This window comes from Canis lupus, chromosome 4 (assembly GCF_003254725.2).
Source record: "Canis lupus dingo isolate Sandy chromosome 4, ASM325472v2, whole genome shotgun sequence".
Classification (NCBI taxonomy): domain Eukaryota; kingdom Metazoa; phylum Chordata; class Mammalia; order Carnivora; family Canidae; genus Canis; species Canis lupus.
This window is the reverse complement of record NC_064246.1, coordinates 21,629,854-21,652,487: the sequence shown is the minus strand read 5'-3', so window position 1 is coordinate 21,652,487 and position 22,634 is coordinate 21,629,854. Positions and strand designations below refer to the sequence as shown.

The following is a 22,634-nucleotide window of genomic DNA, read 5'->3' as shown; positions in this document are numbered from 1 at the left end:
CAATGGTTAGGACCCATGGCTTCCTGAACAGCTTAACCATCTCAATCTTAACTCCCCTACTTTTAGCTGTATGACCTTGGGCAAGTCACTGCATTGCAGTTTCCTCATGTGTACAGAGAGGATAGCTCTTACAACCTAGCACATGTGAAATAGGAAGTGGTATTATTTATGGTTATTTTTACCCCCATCCCACAAGGAATGAATGTGAGCTACATTGTTCCTAGGGCACAGGCTGGGAGAAGATGGGACAGGGCTGAGATCTGTTCCCACATGTCTGGGTACCTGGATCTCCATATTCTTGTTCCAGGGACCATGGAAAACTATTTTGGAGATCATGGACCTGTCCTCTCAGCAGGGATTAGAGTCCCTGTGCAGTGTTAGTGGCTGGTGATGAGGCCTGGTCGTTTGCCTTGCATCCCAGCAGAGGCCTTTACCATCAGTGGCAGCCAGATTGTGCTGGGCGGGAGCTTTGGGCTCTACCCCTCCCACACGCACACCAGGCTTTAAGAGGTCGTTCTGGGGTCAAAAGATAGGTGGAACAGATGGCATTGCTAAGAACAACAACAACAACAATGCTAGGGAAGTCGCTAGGCACAGCGGGGAACATTGCGTGGCACACAGTAGGGCTATTATGGAGAATGAAGGAGAGCAGCAGGCATGAATACATTCCAAGCCTTCAGCACCCTTCAGATGTTGGGGCGGGGGCGGTGCACGTGCTTCTGGGACTTCGGCCTGTGTTGCTTGAATGGGAGACTGGGAAAGGGGAGAGTGTACAGTTGGGATGGTGTGTGGGTGGCCCAGGTGGCAGGACAGAGGTTGTGGGCTGGGAGTGTCTGGGCTGATGTACTCTGGGAAGACAGCTGCTTTGAGGACCCTTGGAAAGAACTGGAATGGCTTTATGGCTTTATGTCTCTTCTGCCTCTATTGTGAGCACTTTCTCTCCCCACCATGAGGAATGTGGGTGCATTGCACGATTGATTCTTGGTGCTTGAGTCCTGAAAGGTCCATCTCCTAGCTTTTGCTCCACCCGAGTACACCAGGGTTTCTTTCTTTTATGGCTCTTGTTTGTTTGTTTGTTTCTCTTATTGACGAAGAGCTGGCTGCCCTCAGTTTATACTTGAATCTGCCAGATTTATTTTTTCCAATAAAAGCTGTTTTGGGGGATGCCTGGGTGGCTCAGGGGTTGGGCACCTGCCTTTGGCTTGGGTCGTGATCGCAGGATACGGGATCGAGTCCCACATCAGGCTCTCTGCGGGGGTCCTGCTTCTCCCTCTGCCTGTGTCTCTGCCTCTCTTTGTCTCTGTGTCTCTCATGAATAAATAAATAAATCTTAAAAAAAAGCTGTTTCTGTGATAAATTAATTTTTCTATTTTATTTTATTTTTTTTAAGATTGTATTTATTTATTCATGAGAGACACAGAGAGAGAGAGAGAAAGGCAGAGACATAGGCAGAGGGAGAAGCAGGCTCCATGCAAGGAGCCCGACGTGGGACTCGATCCCAGGTCTCCAGGACCACACCCTGGGCCAAAGGTGGCGCTAAACCACTGAGCTACCTGGGGTTCCCTAATTTTTCTATTTTAAAAGTAAAGTATCACCATATATGCCTCAGAAATATTTTTGTTTAAATATGCTGTGGTACTTTGCCTATTTTATATAAAATAAACATCAGAACCATAAGTAGTACTAAATTCTCAAATCCTTTGTAATAACTATTCAATGTGCTTATTTTCCTTTTGATCTTCTTTCCCAGGCATATGCACTTTATAACCTAGTTTTACAGTATTACAGAGTGCATATACTTTTTATTAATTGTGCTTTAAAAAATGCTATAACTTGCATTATTAAACAAGAGAAACAATGGACGTAGGTCGATAATACTATTTACGAAGGTCTACCAACATTGGGAGGGGTGGAGAGAAATGCCAGAACTCCAAATAGAAGAACGGCCAGAGATGTGAACAGGATTTGCCACCAGGGAAATAAAAATGGTTGATTACCCATGAATGATAATCCATCTCATTATTGAAAGGCTTGCGGATTAAAAGCAAGGAATGCCATTTCCCCTGATCATATTAGCAAAGATCTTTTTTTTTAATGATCCTGTTACTTACTGGGCAAAATGTATGGTAAGTGACATAAATTCTCTGGAAAGCAGTTTGGCAGTACATTTCAGGAACCATGTTTATTTGTTTACTAGTTTTCCCCCTTGTGAACATCTTTATGTTCTTTTCTCGTCTCTCCACTGGTGGTCTTAATTTTTTTATTTGAATTATATTGAGACTGCTAAATAAATAAGGATAGCTTTTTAAAAAGATCTTATTTATGTAAGAGAAAGAGTGAGCATGAGCAGGAGGGGCAGAGGGAGAGGGAGAGAGAATCTTAAGCGGACTCCATACTGAACACAGAACCCAGTGGGGGCTTGATCTCATGACTCTGAGATCACAACCTGAGCCAAACTCAAGAATCAGAGGCTTAACCAACTGAGCCATCCAGGCACCCCAAAGATAATTTTTTTTAAAGTTTTTTAGTTAAGTAATCTTTATACCCAACATGGTCTCGAACTCATGACCCTGTGATGATCAAGAAGAGTTGCGTGCTCCACCAACTAAGTTAGTCAGGCTCCCCTAAAGATAACTTATCATCCTATTTATAGACCCTTTTCACAATCTATAGCCCTATTTTTTTAAAAACATCCAGGTGTTCTATATGGTTTATATGGTAGGTTTGTTGATCTGTTCTTTGTGATTCTTTTATTGCTCCTAGGTTTAGAAAGTCATCTTCACTTAAGAGGTTGTATAAATATTGAATTCTGTTTACTTCTGATTTTTTTAAAGATTTTATTTATTTGAGAGAGAGAGGGTGAGTGAAAAGAAGAGAGAGCACAAGCAGGGGGAGCAGCAGAGGGTCGGGAAGAAGAAGGCTCCCCACTGAGCAGGGAGCCCGACACAGGGCTCGATCCCATGACTCCGGGATCACAACCCAAGCCGATGGCAGACACTTAACCAACTGAGCCACCCAGGTGCCCCTGCTTCTGATTTTTTTGTTGTTTGATTTCAAAAATATTTCAAGTGTAATTCTCTCTAGAGTTTACTTTCTTTTTTTTCTTTTTTTTTTTTTTTTAAGAGAGGAAAGGGGAGGGGCAGAGGGAAAGGGAGAGAGAGAATCTTGAAGCAGGTTCCCCTGCCCTGCCTGGAGCTGAACGTGGGGGCTCTGTCTCAACGACCCTGAGATCATGGCCTGAACCGAAATCAAGAGTTGGACACTTAACTGACTGAGCCACCCAAGTGTCCCAAGTTTACTTTGATTCTTAGGTTAATTAAGAGTCTCTCTTATTTTCCCAGAATTAATTGGCTATTCTGATATCAGTTATTAATCCTTCCCTTCCCCAATTTATTTGTGAGACCTCTTTGGGCATTCATTAAATTATGATATGTTCTTTATCAACTACATTTCCTAGACTGTTTTCTTTCTATAATCTATTTTTCCTGTTGTCCTCTGTTTTAATTATTGTAGTCTTTTTTTTTTTTTAAGATTTTATTTATTCATTCATGAGAGACACAGAGGGGGCAGGCAGAGACACAGGCAGAGACACAGGCAGAGGAGGAGCAGGCTCCATGCAGGGAGCCCCATGTGGAACTCAATCCCGGGACCCCAGGATCACACCCTGGGCCGAAGGCAGACACTAAACCACTGAGCCACCCAGGGATCCCTAATTATTATAGTCTTAGAATATTGGTTATCACCCTATCTTCTGCTCTTTTGAGGGAGCCTTGCTTACGTAATCCCCTAGCTGAAATTTAAAACCATTTCAAAAATAGTTTTGGGGGATCCCTGGGTGGCACAGCGGTTTGGCGCCTGCCTTTGGCCCAGGGCGCGATCCTGGAGTCCCGGGATCGAGTCCCGTGTCAGGCTCCCGGTGCATGGAGCCTGCTTCTCCCTCTGCCTGAGTCTCTGCCTCTCTGTCTCTCTGTGTGTGACTATTGTAGATTTAAAAAAAAAAATAGTTTTGGATTTTTTTTTAAAGATTTTATTTATTTATTCATAGAGTCAGAGAGAGAGAGAGGCAGAGACACAGGCAGAGGGAGAAGCAGGCATCATACAGAGAGCCCGATGTGGGACTTGATCCAGGCTCCCCAGGATCACGCCCTGGGCTGCAGGTGGCACTAAACCGCTGCGCCACCGGGGCTGCCCAGTTTTGGATTTTAAAGTTAAAAAGAACTTTCTGAATGAAAAGTAAGGAATTACATTAAACAATCTATAAACCAATTTCTGAAAAAAATCACTATCATTTTAGTCTTTTGACTTATCATGAATGAGCAGGTTCTATATCTTCACTTACAAATCTATTTTTTTTTTGCATTCCTTAATTTTAAAAATATTTTTGAAATTTAATTTAGTTAACATATAGTGTATTATTAGTTTCAGGGGTAGAGTCTAGTGATTCTCCAGTTGCATATAACACCCAGTGCTCATTACATCACCTAGTTACCCTGTCCCCCCACCTCCACACCTCCAGTGACTCTCAATTTGTTTCCTATGATTAAGAATCTCTTAAGGTTTGTCCCTCTCTCTGATTTTGCCTTGTTTTATTTTTCCCTTCCTTCCCCTATGCTCCTCTGTCTTGCTTCTTAAATTCCACACATGAGTAAAATCGTATATTTGTCTTTCTCTGACTTAAATCGCTTAGCATAATACTCTCTACTTCCAAAGACAGCTTTGTGAACTTTTCTACTTAATATTGGTCAGACACAATTTCCATTCTGATTATATGTTTTATATTATTGTTGCTGTTTGAAATAGGATCTTTAAAAATTATATATTATTGCTGACATTGGGAATATTACTGAATTTTGTGTATGCATTTTGATTAGCCACATTGCTGAGACCTTTTTGATTTGCATAGTTTGTCAGATGACTACTTTGGTTTTTCAAGGTTATGCAGGCATTTCATGTGCACTTAATCATCATTCTGTCTGTTTCTAGTGTTTACGTTTTCTGTTTCTTTGGCCAGAACCTCCCAGACCATATTCAGGGATACTGGTGATGGAAGGCACCCTTATTTTGCTCTTTGCTTTAAAGGGAAAGCTTCTGATGTTTTCCTTGATGTTGCTTCTACCTTGAATGAGATCTGCCAATTTTACCCAAAAGGACCATTATGATTTACAACCACAACAAAGATTCCTTTCTAGCCCTAGCCCATCTGGCACAAAGCACTAGGAGACTAATTGAAAGCATTTGCTCTTTTCTTCTTTCTTTCTTTCTTTCTTTCTTTCTTTCTTTCTTTCTTTCTTTCTTTCTTTCTTTCTTTCTTTCTTTCTTTCTCTCTCTCTCTCTCTCTCTCTCTCTCTCTTTCTTTCTTTCTTTCTTTCTTTCTTTCTTTCTTTCTTTCTTTCTTTCAGATCTTATTTATTTATTTGACAGAGCAAGGGAGCACAAGCAGGGGAAACAGCAGAGAGAGAGGGAAAGCAGGCTTCTTGCTGAGCAGGGAGCCCGATGTGGGCCTCCATCCCAGGACTCCAGGATCATGACCTAGCTGAAGGCAGATGCTTAACAAACTGAGCCACCCAGCACCCCATGTTTGTTTTTCTAGAATCCCCAGCCTGCCCCAAACTTTGAGCCTACAGGGCTAGCTAGTCCATTTCCAGATCCTTGATCTCCCTTTACTAAAAGACTGACTTCTGGAGTCATTCCTCCGTGGCAGGACCTCGTGCTGTCTTCTGCTAGCCCTACTGGCTGACAGAACCAGTGCCTGACATGGGACAGTGGCAGGGCTAGAGTCACCTAGCACAGCCCTGGACCAGGGGAAGCAGTAAAGATACTTTTTTTTCTTAAGATGTATTTACTTATATGAGAAGGGTGGGAGGGAGAGAGAACATGTGTGAGTGGGAAGAGGGGGAGAGGGAGGGAGAGAATCTCAAGTGGACTCCCCACTGAGCACACAGCCTGATGTAGAGCCCAGCCCCACAACCCCGAGACCATGATCCAAGCTGAAATCAAGAGCCAGATGCTTAATGGACAGAGCCACCCAGGCACCCAAAGACACTTCTTAACAAGTTGCCCTGCACAAGACCTGTGGATCCTCAGTCATCTGTACTAGCCCCACCTGTCCCCTTTCTTTTCTCAGACCTGCTCTGTGAGGTTCCATACCCCTGCCTTGCCCTCTGAGCCTGCTGGAGCTCTGCTGACCCTGTGCTCTGGAGGTGTTCCCAGTCCAGTGGGAAACCAGACACAAAAAGAGGTTAATACAGTGCTGGATGAAGTCTCATTCGTACTGTATGAGACTCAGAAATCAGAGCACCTAACTACTTAGAGCAGTCAGAGGAGGCTTTTAGAGGAGGTGACATTTGAGCTGGTCTTAGAGCAAGAGTAGGAATTCTATGAGGCAGATAAAGAAGGGCTTCAATTATGATTATTTTGATGGACTTTGCATTATTGTTGCTTTTCAGAATTGGATCTTTAAAAATGATGTATTATTACTGGCATGTAGGAACATTAATTGAATTTTGCATATTTATTTTGGAGCAATCTTTAAAGGCTTAGGGACTTAGGGGAGTCCGACCTCTTTGGGGAAAAGAAAAGTTTGTAGAGAGATGGGATAGTGTTGTTTGATTGGTTAGTGCTCCTGGGGTTCAGGGATTGGAGGGTGACCACCAATAACGGGGATGATCCAGGCAGATTTTCAACCAGGTGGAATGGGAGCTGCTTTGAGGCATAGAGAGAATTTGGGTAGAGTGGGAAGGGAAGGGTAAAGTGGAGTAGACAGAGAGAAACAACATCCCCCCTGTGCACCTGCCAGATACTTTGTTAGCACATTTAGTACTTTTCATATTTAATTTCCATGACAGCTCTGCTCAGGTAGATAATAATACCCCTGTTTTGCAGATAAGGAAACTGAGGCTCAGCGAATTTAAATGTCTTAGAGCAGCTGGAGAGCCTAATTTCTGAGCTTCCAGGCTTTCAGTGCCTCCCTGCTACCATATGTACAGAAAAAAAATTGCTTTATTGGAATAGAATTAACAAGTACCCAGGTGGTTCAGTGGTTGAGCATTTGCCTTTGGCTCAGGTCGTGATCCCAGGGTCCTGGGACCAAGTCCCACATCAGCTCCCCATGGGGAGCCTGCTTTGTCCTCTGCCTGTGTCTCTGTCTCTCTGTCTCTCTCTCTATCATGAATAAATAAATAAAACCTTTAAAAAATAAAAATAAATAAAATAAAAAAGAAATAGAATTCAAATATCATACAGTTCACTTGAAGTGTACAATTCAGTGGTTTTTGTAGATTCCCAGAGTTGTGCAGCTATCATCACAATCAGGTTTTAGAGCCTCACCTGTTAGTTGCCAACCCCCAGCCCCCCTGGCTCTAGGCAACCACTACTCTACTTTCTGTGTCTATACATTTGCCTGGACATTTCATATAAATGATCTCATAAAATATGTGGTTGTTTGTGGGTCACTTCCATCACTGAGCATCTTGTTTTCAAGGTTTATCCACATTGTAGCATGTATTGGTACTTAGCTTCTTTTTATGGCCAAATAACATCCTTTTTTATGAATGATACCACATTTTGCTTCTCCACTCAGTCTGTGGATAGACATCTGGGTCGTTTGCACTTTGGAGCTATTGTCCTGTGTGATGTGTTTCTGCGTGGACACGTGTTGACAGTTTTCTCTGGTGTATACCTAGGGGTGAAATTGCTGGGTCATGTGGTAACAACAGGCTTAACCATTTGGGAAACTGCCAGACTGTGCTCCACGGCGGCCTCCCGGCTGCCTCTTGCACAGGCTTGCCTTCAAGTGACAGGGCTGGGAAGGAGGTCAGACCACAAAGTCTATGTGAATCGCCTGTTTTCAGAGTCAACTGTTAAAAAGCAGCGTTAAAAAAAATAAATAAATAAATACATAATTTTTAAAAAGCAGTGTTAAGACGGCTTCACCGTTGAGCCTTTGGCTGTTGCAGAGGGCGATTACTGCAGGAGCCCCAGGACGCTGCCGTGAGTGCCGGTCAGTCCTGTGCCTGCAGAGCAGCTCCCTCTGCACGTCAGCTCACAGGCTGTGCTACTAGTGAGGTGCTGCACTAAACCCAAAGGTTCAGGGCACGAGAGAGGGGCAAGTGTGACCCATGGTGATGACGGCTCTCAGGAGAGGGAGGGCAGGGTTTCGAGCCTGGCACAGGGGAGACGGGTGAGAGAGAAAGGGGTGGAGAAGAGAGCCGGGTCGGGGACTGTGTGGTTTGGGGTAAGTCCCTAAGTGACTGTGGCTAACTCTGCTCTCTGTTCTTTGGTTGCAGACCTGGCCGAGTGCAAGCTGGTTTCCTTCCCCATTGGCATCTACAAGGTCTTGCGGAACGTCACTGACCAGATCCACCTCATCACGCTGGCCAACAACGAGCTCAAGTCCCTCACCAGCAAGTTTATGACCACATTTTGTCAGCTCCGAGGTAGGCCCCGACCAGCGCAGGCCGGGAGGGCATGGCCAGTCCTGGTCCTTCAGGCCCCAGCCCGGTCTACATAGTGTCCGCCGGGGCCAGCATCTGGTTGGCGACACTCAGGAAATCATTCCTGAGGGAGACTTCATGGCTGGACCTGTGTGCTCCCTACAGCCGGGAAGTCTCTAAGTGATGCTCCTACCTCTAGCTGGCTGTGAATTAGATCCATCGTGGCAAGGGTGTGGGTCCAGGAGTGATTGTCTTGTTTAGAAGAGAGCAGCAAATCGTGTGGGGTCCTGAGCCCCACAAGTAGTTACCTTTTTTAAAAAAAAGATTTTATTTATTTGTTCATGACAGACAGAGAGAGAGACAGGCAGAGACACAGGCAGAGGGAGAAGCAGGCTCCCCGCAGGGAGCCCAATGTGGAACTGGATCCCAGGGCCCCGGGATCATGCCCTGAACTGAAGGCAGACGCTCAACCGCTGAGCCACCCAGGCATCCCAAATAGTTACTGCTCAGTAGACGTGAGCAAGCCCCTTTCCTACCCTGCCACCCTAACACTGGTTTCCTGTGCTGCTGGCTTGGTTCAGGAGTGATGGATGTTGGTGTATCCTATACTGGGCACACACACAGCAAGTGGACAAGGGTGCTTGGCAGGGAGATGGGCAGGAGGCCAGCAGGTGGGCATTGTGGATTCTCTTGAAACGGCCCCTCCAGATGGGCAAGCAGGATGCGGTGGCTGCTGCGGTGCCCACTCCCGGCTCCATAGAGCAGCCCCTCTATCCTTCCACGAGAATCCACTGCCGCTCAGTGAGCCATAGGGTAGGAGAATTGGGGAGGGCACAGGGGGCATGGGGGAGGTGATTCCTGTCTTCTGGAATTCTCTTTGGTAGAGGCATGGAACGGGTCTCAGGGCCTGCTTGGAGAAACCAGTAAATGAAATGCTGATGGAGCAGGAGAGACATGAGCCAGCAGACCTCACTCGGCCAGCCGATCTGAGGCCTCCTAGAGGAGGCAAGGGCCTCAGGCAGAGCCCAGAGGGGCGAGGGAGGCATGAATTGACAAACGCAGCTGCCCAGGGACAAGAAACAGCTTGTATAGTGCTCAGGTACAAGTTACAGGCAGGGCCTGCAAAGGCCACCGACTAGCTGCAAGCACAGGGGCCAAGGAGGATGGATTGATCTGTGTAGTTGTTTCTGAGATGCGCTCAGGACTCACTGCGTCTGTGCCTAAACCTCTGGGAGGTGGAGGATCCTGGGCAACACTTGGCTCCTGGAAGCCCCGTGGACACTTTTGACCAGGTTAACTTTACCCATTCTTCCTTTTCTGGTGGCTGCTGCTCTGCACAGATGAGATGGGGCCTCATGGCCAGCAGGCCCTGTGGACCACAGCTCTCAGCCCTGGCAGAAATTAGAATCATGTGAGGAACTTTTCTACAAACATAGTTGCCTTGGCTCTACCCCATGACCGTGGAGTCAGAATGTCTAAGTATGGGCCTGGGCCTTGCGCATGTCTTGGAAAGCCTGTTCTATTCATCCTGAAGTGCCGAGGTCGAGGCCATGGCCTAGGGGTTATACATGCAAATACCTAAGAGATTAGCATGTCAGTGATGAGCGTCTGGGCATGAGAGTGGTGGGGACTGTGGCAAACTAGAACGTGCCATGCTCAGCTTCTGCCAGAGGAGCCCTGAGAGTGTTCTGCTTTATTCGATAGAAACTAGAGGGGGGGTGGGGGTTATGTGGATCTTACCAATTTTTATATAACATGGAACCTAATAAAACACACTTGCACAGTAGATTTAGCCCATGGGCCATCAATCTCCCATAATATATTAGAGCTGTCTCTGTCATGTCCTTTCATGGATGGACAAGGAATGTTGGGGAGAGGAGGCTCGTCAGGCATCTCAGAGCAGCACGCCTACATCGTCCACCGTGCAGGCCAGAGCTGCCTTTCCAGGCCACTCGCGTCAGCTCAAGGGCCCTCTAGAAATATTTGCTTCCCAGAGGAGGGCAGAAAGATGGAAAATGGATAGTGGTGGGGGGTTAGCTCAGACCCCTAGGAAGGGCAGTCAGGTAATGAGCTGCCTTTGGGTAAGCAGAGCGTTCATTTGTGTTCCCTTCATTTAGCTTTCCCTTGAGCCCCTGCTGTAATCCAGACCCGTGTTTAGAGGCTGGGGAACAGAGACCAGTAGACCAGGTCTCTCCCTAAAGGAGCCCAGGGTTGCAGAACAGAGTTGTTAATAACCCCAAGTCCCATGATGCCGGTGTAGACAACATGCTGAGACCGCTGGGAAGAAAGCTTCATGCTCCCTGCGAGTGGCCTGGGCAGCGGGTGGGCACAGAAGCAAAGACTTTCAAAGGACTTGACATTTGGCATTGCCTTGGGGGATGAATAAAGAGGCCTTCTCCAGGGGACACAGTGACACATGCCAGAGAAATGTGCCCGGAGCCCCCAGGCATGTGTGCCTTAGCTATGGAAACGTCTTTATCATAATACCCTTCCGGTCAGAAGTCCATTGAAGGATGCAGTTTGAACTCCCTCCGTGCAGCTGGCATCTCCTGACTCCCCCGCACTGGCCTGGATTACAAAAGGAAAGCTGTGCTGTGCGTGGTAATTAGACTTTGCAGATGTGGTGATGGCGGCAGCAGATCCAAGAGCTGGTGACTAGGGGCGGAGAGGCGCTAGTGCTGAGAGCTGCACCTGGCTCCCAAAGAGATGGCTCTGGGCCCCAGCCTTTATTTATGGTTTCTCTTTCAAATAGAAAAACTCTCTCCTTTTATGTGCGAAGGAGAAGCTTAAATAGGCTTTGCTGGCTTGCCAGCTTCCTCTTCTTGCTTCTTGCCGAGGAGGTGGACTGCCTTGATGCTGGGGAGAAAGCCCTCTGCCTACTTCCCACCTGCCTCATTGTGTCCTGGGGGTGCCCTGGGGACTATCTTCTACTGGGCTTATGGCCCCCGCAGAGTTGGGTCATCTTTAAATTATTCCATCCCTTTATACCCTTCACCTATTTTATAGACAAAAAAACAAAACCTGAGAAAGCCTGTGGCACAAATGGGATCTGTCCATAGGGCAGGTGTGTCCTGTGGTGTGGATTTCATTGTCTGACTCTGGCTCTCCTGTCCTCTGTTCTCCTATGTCCCTATCTCCACACTTCCTCCTGATACCAGTCATTGAACCCTTTTTATTGATTGTGTCTTGGGCCTGCCAGGCCCCAGGTGTGTGAGACACACCTGTGGAAGTCAACAAAGACCATGCAGATGAGAAGCAGAGGCTGTTTATTCAGAACTGGCTCTAGCGGAGGAGCCAGCAGCTGTCACAGGCATTTGGCAGAGACTCAAAGGCAGGCAGAGGTGGGGGATAAAAGGGAAGCCTGTGCCCCAGATCGGAGGCCTTTGGTGGAAGGGGAGCTTGATGCCGGCCAGCTCCCAGCAGGTATCCTATGGGATTGGTTAGGGTGCATTTTAGCTTTTTCCAGGTGACCCACAGTTGGAAGTTGGAAGAAAAATTAGAGAAACTGTCAGTTGACAATCAAGGCCTGGCTACCTGGGCTGATTGTTACGGGAGCATCATTTGGCTTCCTGGACTGTCAGTGGAGATGGCTGGTCCCTGCAAGCGTGGCCTAGAGCAGATTGGCTTCCTGGCCGGTCCCCACCGCTGATGGGTTGGTTCCCCGGGCAAGGTGCTGCAGGTTGTGAGCCGGAGTTCTGTTTTTATATTTGGCCTGGCCATTGTCTGCATGTCTATTCAGTCACTCACAGCCTGCCTTTCAACTCAATTCAGCAGCTCCGCAGGAGCACCTGTTGTGGCCCTGCTGTGGGCATGGACAGATGAGTAATAACCTGAGGGTCCGAATTTGTGGGGCACTTAGCCCTCAAAGCTTCACTCAGAGGGCCTGACATGTGTCATCTCCGTTAACCCTCCTAGTCCTGGCTCTTTAGGGTAGGTAGGACAACAAGGACCTAGACACAGTCTCTGAGGAGTCTCCAGTCTCTCAGGGGAGGCAGGTGTCCAAGCAGACACCCACCTTAACGCACGGGAGGGGCGACACAGCAGTTGTTCGCTCAAAGTCTGGTGGGCATGTGGAAGTCGAGTCTGCCCTGGGTGGGTGCGTGTACCAGTTCGCTAGGGCTGCCAAATACAGTACCACAACCCAGGGGTACCAGGGAGCTCAACAACAGGCATTCGTCGCCCATAGTCCCAGAGCCTGGGAGTCAGACATCAGGGTGGAAGCAGGCTTGGTTTCTCCTCAGGCCTCTCTCTCCAGCTTGGGGGTGGCCACTTTCTCGCAGTGTCCTCGAGTGGCCATCCCGTGCACGTGTGTTCCCACAGTCTCTGTATGTCTTCACTTCCTCTTCTTGGGAGGACCCTGGTCAGATTGGATTAGGGCCACCCTGACAGCCTCACTTGAACTTGAGCACCTCTTTAAAGACCTCACCTCCAAACGCAGCCACCCCTGTGAGGTTCTGGGGGCTAGGGCTTCAATATAGGAAATTGGGGCATTGGACATCATGCAGCCCAAAATACTGGGGAGTCAGGAACCTCCAGGGAGAACGGCCTAGAAGGGTCAGAAAGGGGAAACTGCCATGGCATCTTTCAGGAAGATGGGGGTGTGCTTGGGAAATAGACAAAAATAAAAACATTACAAGACTGTTAGAAAGCAGGGGGATATGGTGTGACGTCAGCGACTGGCCCGAGCGAATGAGTGGTCCTCAGAGAGTCCACCAGGAGGGAGCCCGGGCAAGTGACCCAAAAGCAGCGGTAGACAAGGCGGAGGTGGGTGTGTCTCCTTCTGCTTCCTGCTTTGTCCCGGACCCACTGGCTTACCTTTTTTTTTTTTTTTTTTTAGCTGATGGCACTTTAGCTGATAGATGAAGAGAGAGAGAAGAGGGCATCTGGAGGTGTGCTGGGAAAGCAGGGCAGAACTGAAGCCTTGCAGTGGTCAATTGCGTGCTAGCGTCTTGGTTTTAGTCTAGGATCAGGCATGTCTACTCTGTTGGGTGCACATCCTCTGCTCCCTCTGCACAGCCCACCCCTGGAACAGTGTGGGCCAGGAGGGTCTGTCTCTCCTGAGTCATTCACAGCTGCTGACGATCAAGAGCTCCTACCTGATACCGTGTTAGTGATCAGATTGTGGCCTTTTGCATCAGTTTTTGCCATTGGGCTTCAAGGATGCCTGTCCTCTAGGGAGCCGAGCTCAGTGGGCCAAATGCCAAGCTCTTAGTGACCTCTGTGTGCACGCTTATGGGCAGTAGGTCAGCCCTCCCTAGCAGAGAATTAAAGGAATCCCAAGTGTTATGGGTTTTAGCATCCGTAGGATGGAATTGCAGAGGTAGAAGCACCAAGGCCAGCATTTTAAGGCTGTTGGTCTATCCTAGGAGGTCATCAAGCCCTGATGTTACCCTGAGCCTGGGACCCAGCACGGTGAGGAGCAGCCCGCCTTGTGGTCAGGCTGTACCAGGACCTGCAAGATGGGAGGCTGGGCTGTTTGTTGTGCAAGGTACAGACACCAGTTCTGGGGCGTGCTGCCTTATGTTTCCCTTGATCCTACTCTAGCCCCCTGGCTGTGGCTGGATGCGGCCAATAGGGATTAGAGAAGAGAGAGAAGAGACACAGTGAATATACCCCCTTGGCCACCTCCCCATGAGGTCCACCTCGAGGGCTGTGCCCCTCGTCCCGAGGTCACCTCCCTCTAGGCAGCCTCCACACGACTCTCTCATCCCAGGGTTCCTGTGGGTGGTGACAGCTCCCTGCTCTGAACCTAGGGCTCCTACACGATCTCTTGAGGTACCCCCACAGCTCCCTATACCTTTGTAAACAGCTCATTGCAAATAAACCCTCCATGGTTATCCTAATTTGAGTGTGCCATCTGTTTCTGGTTGGCACCCTGACCGCTCTTTGCCACTTGTTAGCTCTGTAAGAATGGGCAGGTTGTTGAGCTGCTCCATGCCTCAGTTTCCCCCTTGGTGTTGTGGGATAATAAAGGTGAAGGCTCTACCTCCTAGAGCTCCTTGGAAGATTGACTGAGTTCATCCCTGTACAACCTGGCTCTGAGATTTAGAAGTGTCCGTCCCCACTCTGCCCTTCTTACCCTCTTCCCATACATTCCTCTAGTCGTTACAAGACTCTAAGGCTTCATTCGAGGTTCCTGTTATATGTTTTGAGTGGGCAATGGATGCACACAGTACAATATTCCAAGGGTCAGAGAGGGACATAGGGAAAAATAAGTCTCCCTCTGATCCCTGTCCCCAGATAGCCATTTCTTCCACCCAGAGGCAGCTACTTCCCAGTCCTAGAGGTAATCTGTGCCAACGTGAACCTAAATGTACCTATAGGCCCTATATCACAATGGGCCAGCGCTGATAGAGCACTTTGCCAGTATAAAATCATTTAAATCTGTGCAACCCTGCGAGGTCAGTAGTGTTCTCGTCACGTTTCAGATGAGGAACCTGAGGCAGAACGGGGATCTGGAACTTTCCCAGGGCCCCAGAGCGAGAAAGAAGGGGTCAGGACAGCAGGTCCACAGCCAGGCCCCTTTGTAGAGTGTGTGCCCTGCTCTGTAACTTGTCTCTCCCACTGAGCAATATATTTTAGCAAGTGGCATACAATGAGAGTCACCTTGTTCTTTTCATGAGGCAGACGGTTAGCACTTTGCTTTAATTACTTCTAGACTAGACCCAGTTAGAGTTTTCTCGACCTTTCCTGTGTCCATGTAGATGTGGCTTTTGGAAACTTCACTTTTGTCTCTTCGGCCCTCTGTCTGCTGTGGACGGCAGCCTGTCTTTGTGCTCAGCATGGGCCAAGGGAAGGACACCTATTTGCCTCACCCCAATGACTGGCTGCCCTGTGGGGGGCCCCTTGCAGGCAGCAACATGATTGCTCATTGATGCAGGGTCACGGCCGAGATGCTGGTGGATCCTCAGCGGGCAGGTATTTTTGGAGCTGGCACATTCCCTCGCTGCCTGGCTACATAATTACTGCAGACCGGCCTCATCTGTGCTTTCATGGAATCAGCAGGCTTCCTCTGTCCGCTGAGGTCAAGCCAAGGCCTCTGAGTCAGACCTGGCAGTTGCCCAAGATGAGGATGATGCGGAAATAATAATAAGAACTTGGGGAAGGAGAGGTCCATTAAACAGACACCGGAAACCACACTTCAGTAGGGTTAATAAATAAGGGAATGTCATGATGGGCTGTTCTCAGGCTGTGGACAGCCGTGGGAGCCGGATGGAACAAGGTCTCCTCCTAGAGCCCCTGTCCATCCTGGGAGCCTAGGTTGTTCGACTGAACTGTGGCATAAGAGAGCAGAAAGAAACACATGGGGCCAGCCCCCACTGACGCAGCCCCCTGGCACCAGAAGACCACAGCCCTCTGTGTCTCAAGAGAGAGGCTGGGGAGGCCTGGGCATTGTTGTGACACCACATGTATAAGAGTGTACCATGGCCCCAGGGGTGAGAAGTAGGGCTAGCCGTGGCTGCTGCTGTGGGTTGTTGGAAGCTTAGCACACCAGCCCATCAGGTGGCTTGGCTCTTGCCATACTTCTGTTCTTCCTCTGAAGTAGAGACAACAGAGATAAGCTCAGGCACCCAGGGTGGGGTCACAGAAAGTGTTGGAGCTAGACGGGACTAGGACTTGGACAGGTATGGTGGATTTGATCCCAAGAAACCTGTGCTCTTTGCCCTCCCCTCATGAGGGGGGCCTAAAGGCTGCTGTTCCGTGGTTTGGTTCCCACTCAAAACTTACCAAGTCTATTGTAAACAAGTTGCACTCATTAACTTCACATAAATTCTCTAGGCCGGGATCCCTGGGTGGCGCAGCAGTTTGGTGCCTGCCTTTGGCCCAGGGCGCGATCCTGGAGACCCGGGATCGAATCCCACGTCGGGCTCCCGGTGCATGGAGCCTGCTTCTCCCTCTGCCTGTGTCTCTGCCTCTCTCTCTCTCTCTGTGTGACTATCATAAGTAAATAAAAGTTTAAAAAAAAAAATTCTCTAGGCCCAGATGATTTCACTGGAGAATTCTATCAAACATTTAAACAAAAATTAACATCTATTTTATATAGATTTTTCCCAAAAAGTGAAGAGAAGAGCTTGCTTTCCAACCTGTGATATACAGCCAGTAGTGCTTTGATTTCAAATTTAGATAAAGATGATATGAGAAGAAAACTATAGGCCAATGTCTCTCATAAACTAAGTAAGACAAAAATTGTCACTGATCAAATACAGCAAAGGATAAAAAGAATTCTACGCCATGACCAAGTGGGATTTGCTAATTTTTCCAGATGTGCGAGTTTGGCTCAACATTTGCAAAGCGCTTGAAAAATCGATGTTTTCTATCATATTAAAGGTTAAAGAAGAAGAATCATACGATCCTATCTGTTGACTAGGAATACAAGAGAAGTGCTGTAAATTGGTAAAGAATATCTATAAAAATCGTATAGCTGGGCAGCCCTGGTGGCTCAGCGGTTTAGCGCCACCTTCAGCCCAGTGTGATCCTGGAATCCTGGGATCAAGTCTGACATCGGGCTTCCTGCATGGAGCCTGCTTCTCCCTCTGCCTGTCTCTGCCTCTCTCTCTCTCTCTCTCTCTCTCTCTCTCATGAATAAATAAATTAAAAATCTTAAAAAAAAATCCTATAGCTAACATCAGACTTAATGATGAAATCTTTTCCCTGTAAATTTGAGAACAAGGTCATGATATTTGCCCTCATCCGGAAAGTTTTAACTATTGCAGCAGGACAAGAAAAGAAAGGAAGGCATATAGATTGGAAATGAAGAAAAATAAAACTGCCCCTATTTGGGGCATCTGGGTGGCTTAGTCGGTTAAGCATCTGCCTTCAGCTCGGGTCATGGTCTCAGGGTCCTAGAATCGAGTCCCAGGTGAGGCTCCCTACTCAGCGGGGAGTCTGCTTCTCCCTCTTCCTCTGCCCCTTCCCCTGCTCGCACTCTCTTTCTCTCTCTCTCTCTCAAATAAATAAATAAAATCTTTTTTTTTAACTGCCCCTACTTGCACACAAAATGATTGTCTGCATAGAAGACTCCAAGGAATCTATAAAAAAAACAAAAAGCAAACCCTCCTAGAACCCATCAACGAGTTCAGCAAGTTCCCAGGGATACAAAATCAACAAAACATGCACACTCATTCTCGAAATGCTTCCCCTGGCTTCCTCTTTCACGTAGAGTAAATCCACTCTCTTCCAGAGGTCTCTGAGGCCCTGCCTAACCTGGTTCCGGCCTCACCTCTACTATGTTCTTCTTTCACTCCCCTGTCCTGGCACATTGACCCTTCCGTGTTCCTTGGATGTGTTACATCTTTCCTACTTCTGGGCCTTGTACTCATGATTTCCTGATAGCTTCCCCCCGGGCTCTTCCCTTCTCATCCTTCGCTCTGATCTTAAGTGCCTTCCTAGCAATATGAAATAATCTCACTTATTTATTTGTCTCTCTCCCTCCACCCCCGCTCTCATGTGTAAGCTTGTTAGGGGGAGGCACTAGTATTCCCCGAAGTCACACAGCAGTTGCCCCATGGCAGGTGCCCAGTGAGCGTGGGTTGAGCAAGGGACTGCAAGCTGTTCTCGTGTCACTGTGTCTCAGTGACTTTGCTGTAAGTCATGTGTCCAGGCTACATTCACCTTCTCTTATTTTCCCTTTCAATTCCTGCTGTAATGTTAGCTTTCAGTTTTGTTTCCAGAAAAGCCTTCAGAATCCAAGAATTAAGTCTCATGGCTCTTGTACCTCCCTAACAGAAAGAATTCCATCGATTGAGTGCTTTTACTTTTCAAAGAGTATCCTTTTCATGTCCAAGTGGAGGGCTGAGCATCCAGGGGGTGCTTGAGAAATGATCTTCATCATGCGGCACGTCTGCCAATCACAGCACTCTGTCAGGGCATCCTCATAGCCCTGCTGTACTTGGGCAGGGAAGACCTCCTCAGGGGGCCGATCACAGGGTGGGGGGCCCACGACACAAGAGGAGATGGACCAGAAGCAGGTCAGAAGCAGGGATTTGCTGAGTATCTGCTCTGAGAATAGGTACTTCAGGGTTAGGGAAGCCACACTGGAGAAAGCTGGGTACCCCGAGTGGCCCACTTCTCTCGGGGAATCTGGCTGGGGTTCAAACCCAGGTTTGGGAGTTGGGGGAGGAAAGTCAAATATCTGGAGGAGAGGTTGAAATGTGACCTGGGATGAGTTACTTTATGTTTCTGCAAACTGGGGCTAATGGGTTAGGAGAAAATTAAAATGCTAACTGCAGGCGCACCCCAAGAACAAGCACCTGGAGCCTAGCAATGCCCAAGAGCTGCTGGCTGGCCTTACTGATTTTTTGTTAACCAGCCCCAGACCCCGTGTCCAGCAGAAGAGCCCTTTCCTGGAATCCTCCCCAACTCAAGTCTAGCACCTCCACACTTAGCCGACATAGTGGAGCCTGAGTCACCCGAGTGGGCGGACACTGCCTCGCCAGTGCACCCCCGTTGAAGCTCAGTGGTGGAAAGCCTCCCCTTCTATCCAGCCTCCATGTAGCCCCTGTGATGACCCTAATGCAGTGAAGGACTGGACCGCTGAGGGAGCAAGCCCAGCAAGCCCAGCCAGCCCAGCCACTACTCCCTCAGCACCTTTTGCTTTTCAGAAAAGCTTCTGAGCTGTGGGAGAGGCCACTTTCCAGGCAGATCCATCCCCTCCTCCTAGTAGCTGAGCCTTCCCTCAGAGCCTGCCTCGCTAAAAGAAGGCCAGACTTCAGAGAGCAGCCTTCCCCGGGGCACAGGAAGCTGGGGCCAGGGGTGATTTCGTATTTACAAGTTTCTTAATCTTTAGAGCAGTGATCTCCAGAGGAGGCACCAAGCAATAACTTGAAAACTGCCTCAGCCCTGTGGAGTGAAAAAGGCAGGTCTCAAAAGAGTCTATAGTCTGTAGTTGCATTTGTTTTTTTTTTAAGATTGATTGATTTCAGAGGCAGAGGTGGGACCGGGGAGGGCAGAGGGAGATGGGATGCAGACTCCCTGCTCTCATGGGGCTCCATCTCCTGGGAGATCATGACCGGAGTCAAAACCAAGAGTCCCAGTACCCCTGCATTTTTGTTTTTTTAAAACAATACCTGTGGGGCACCTGGCTGGCTCAGTTGGTTAAGCGTCTGCCATCTACTTAGATCATGATCCCGGGGTCCTGGAATCGAGCCTTGCATCAGGCTTCCTGCTCAGCAGAGAGCCTGCTTCTCCCTCTCCCTCTGCTGCTCCCCCTCTGCTTGTGCATGCTCGCTCGCTCTCTCTCTCTCTCTCTCTCTCTCAAATAAATAAATGAAATCTTTTTAAAAAATAGAACAATACCTGTCTATCCATCTGTCTGCCCATCTATCCATCCATCTGTGAGTATGTACATGGAGAAATACCGAAGAAGAATAGCAAACAACTCTGGTGCTGTCTAGGGGTAGAAGTACATGAGATTTTCATTTTTCTCTGTTCCACATTTTGGGATGTCTATATTTTTACAATGAGCATGCACTGCTTTCATAAGCAGAAAATGCATTTGGGGTTAAACCATATCAGTCAGGATAGCCAGTGGATCACATTTGGTTTTTGTGATAGTTATCAGCACTGCCCAATGCTAGGCTACCTGCCACCTTCAGGAACGATCAAGGACTGGACCATGACTTGTCTTGAGCATATAGCTTCCACAGTAGCACAGACAGTGTCTATGTACAGATGTTCCCTGCGTTCCTTCCGATTTACAGATAAGGGAAGGGGGACCTTTCCTTTCCTCAGGGAAGGTGGGTGGGGTGGGGACACATCCAGATACCAAGATAGGACCAGGACTGGGGGAGCAGAGTCCGAGGAAGGCTGAAGACACTTCTGTGGGAAGCTCAGTTGGCACATCCTCAGGACAGAAGAGCAGCGTGAGCCACTCTGCTGGGGAGCCATGTCAGGATCAACCAGGGGCTGCTCCAGAGCTGGGGAGCTGGAAAGCTTTTCATCTGATTGATGTTGTTTTAATATATGCTCAGTGTGTCCTGCCAGGTCCCTTTCCTGCTGTTTAGCTTTTCTCTATATCTCTGTCTTTCTCCAGCTATGACTCAAGGGCTCTGCATATCTCCTTCCCTCACATGCTCTTAGAATGAACACATCCAGAGGCTTTTGCAGGATCACAGCCCCTCCTCTTCGGGCTGGGGGAGGAACAGGAGGACAGGAGCCCCCCTCTTCTCGTAATGCTCAATACACATTCCTTGAGCCGAGCCTGGAACTACCCAACAGTGCTTATGGCTCAGTGAATGCTAAGACCTGCCCCTAATCCAACCCCTGCTTTCTCCAGTTCCTGGTCACCCAGGGCAACAGGCTACCACGCTTCTACGATGTAGGTTTACTTGACTGTGAAATGATTTATGTCATTTTTCTTTCCTATACCTTAGGAAAGGACAGAGTTAAATATTTGAGCACCTACTATATGCCAGGCACAATAGACATATCATCTCCTTCAATTTTCCTAGCACATCAGAGGTGAGTTTTATCAGCTCTTTTTTAATTCATTATTTTTAAAAAGATATTTATTTATTTATTTATTTATTTATTTGAGAGAGAGTAAGAGAGCAAGCACATGAGCAGAGGGGAGAGATAGAGGGAGATGCCAAAGCAGACTCCCCACTGAGCAGGGAGCCCGATGTGGGGGTCTATCCCAGGACCTGGGGATCATGACCTTAGCCAAAAGCAGTCACTTAACTGAGCCACCCAGGTGCCCCTCATCTCTCTCTCTCTCTCTCTCTCTCTCTCTCTCAAGAGATGAAAGAAAGGACTCAGGTTCAGTATTTGCCCAACGAAACACAGCTAGCAAAGTGGGGCAGCTAAAATCTGACACTGGATCTGTCTAGCTCCAAAACACCATGGGCTGTCTCCAAAAGGGTGGGCGAAGGATTCATAAGTAGAATCTATTGCAGAGGGTGGTTGCTCTGAGATTGGAGAGTCTCAAAGCCTGACAGACCCGGGAAAAGCTTACTCTTACAAGATTTACAAAATGCCAAGTCCCTACATGTCGAGGCCCCAGGTATCAGAAGGCCAAGACTGCTCTGTCACCCAGCATAGTTAATTAAAAAGTAAAAGTCCAGCAGGGCATTCCTGCCTCCAGAAAGGTTTGCTCAAGAACCACTCAACAGCAGGCTCTTCTTCCTAAGCTCTTTTAACCCTCATGACTTTCCATTTTGACTCCATTTGGTTGGACCCCATTCTGGGAAAGGGCAACACTCATTTCTATCAAATCAGAGACTAATTACTCACATTCATGCACCCCATGCATAATGCAGGGTTAGCCCGTGCCAGGCTGGGAGCAGCGGGAAGAATTTGTGGCATTTGTGGTCACATTAGCCTATGGCAATCCACTGGTTCCTTATTTGTCAAGGCTTTCCCCAGCGCCCTCTCTGTGTCAGGCCTTGTGCTGGGCACCCGGGTGGGATACAAGGATGAACCTCACTGATCCAAACCCTTAAGGGTTCTGGTCTGGCCTTGTCCTAGTTTGGTAACTTGGCTTCAGTCTTTTTCCTTGGAGCTCAGCTGGGACCTGTTCTAACACGTTTCATGGACCTTCCCCAGAGCATCACTGTCCTTGTCACTGGGTCTTGCGAACGCTGCCCACCTGCTGCCTGGGGTTCTCATGCCTCCATGGCCAGCTCTACCTGGTTCCCCATTTGCTGTTCCTTGGCCCCTGCCCTCTCTTTCTGACCCAGTGGTACCTGTTACCCACAGTATAAAAGCAGTGCCCCGTTGGTCTGGACTGTGTCTGTGAGACTTTGGAGCCAGGCCACACATGCACCCACTCCCCATCCTCAGTATGATCACCCCCACCCTGGATGTAAGCAGCAGGTGCCAACAGCCTACAAGGCAAGCCTATTTGAGGTACAGGAAAGAAGGCCCCTCTGGTCATTCTGGGTATCTCTGTTCAAGGATGTCATGGCCCCTACACCAGCCTCAGGAATGACATCTAATCTGCTACCCTGAGCAGGGGGAATGATGTTGAGGGCTTCCCAGACTGGCCATGACCCTCGGGTTTTGTGTTCAGGGCACTGGGCAGAGCCTTCTTGCAGCTCACTTTCCCAGACTAGATGGCCTGACTCCACCATCCCTGAGCTGACTGATGGCAGGTTGTTCCTGCCCTGAGCAGCAGAACGGCAGGCAGGTGAGGCTCCTGCTAGTCAGGGATGCTCCCTCAGAGCCCCCTATGCTCGGAGCAGGCCTCTGAGACACCCCCCTCCC

The 22,634-nt window shown here is 48.5% G+C and overlaps 1 protein-coding gene across 2 annotated transcripts in view; it reads left to right on the top strand.

Moving 5' to 3' along the window:
* Positions 1–22,634, top strand: part of LRRC20 (leucine rich repeat containing 20) — an 85,194-nt gene that overhangs the window by 28,774 nt on the left and 33,786 nt on the right. For both annotated transcript variants that reach the window (XM_025434571.3, XM_025434570.3), the window contains one exon: positions 8,286–8,435. In XM_025434571.3, coding sequence (XP_025290356.1) covers positions 8,411–8,435 — 25 coding nt within the window. In that variant the 5' untranslated portion in view covers positions 8,286–8,410. The remainder of the gene's footprint in view (positions 1–8,285; positions 8,436–22,634) is intronic.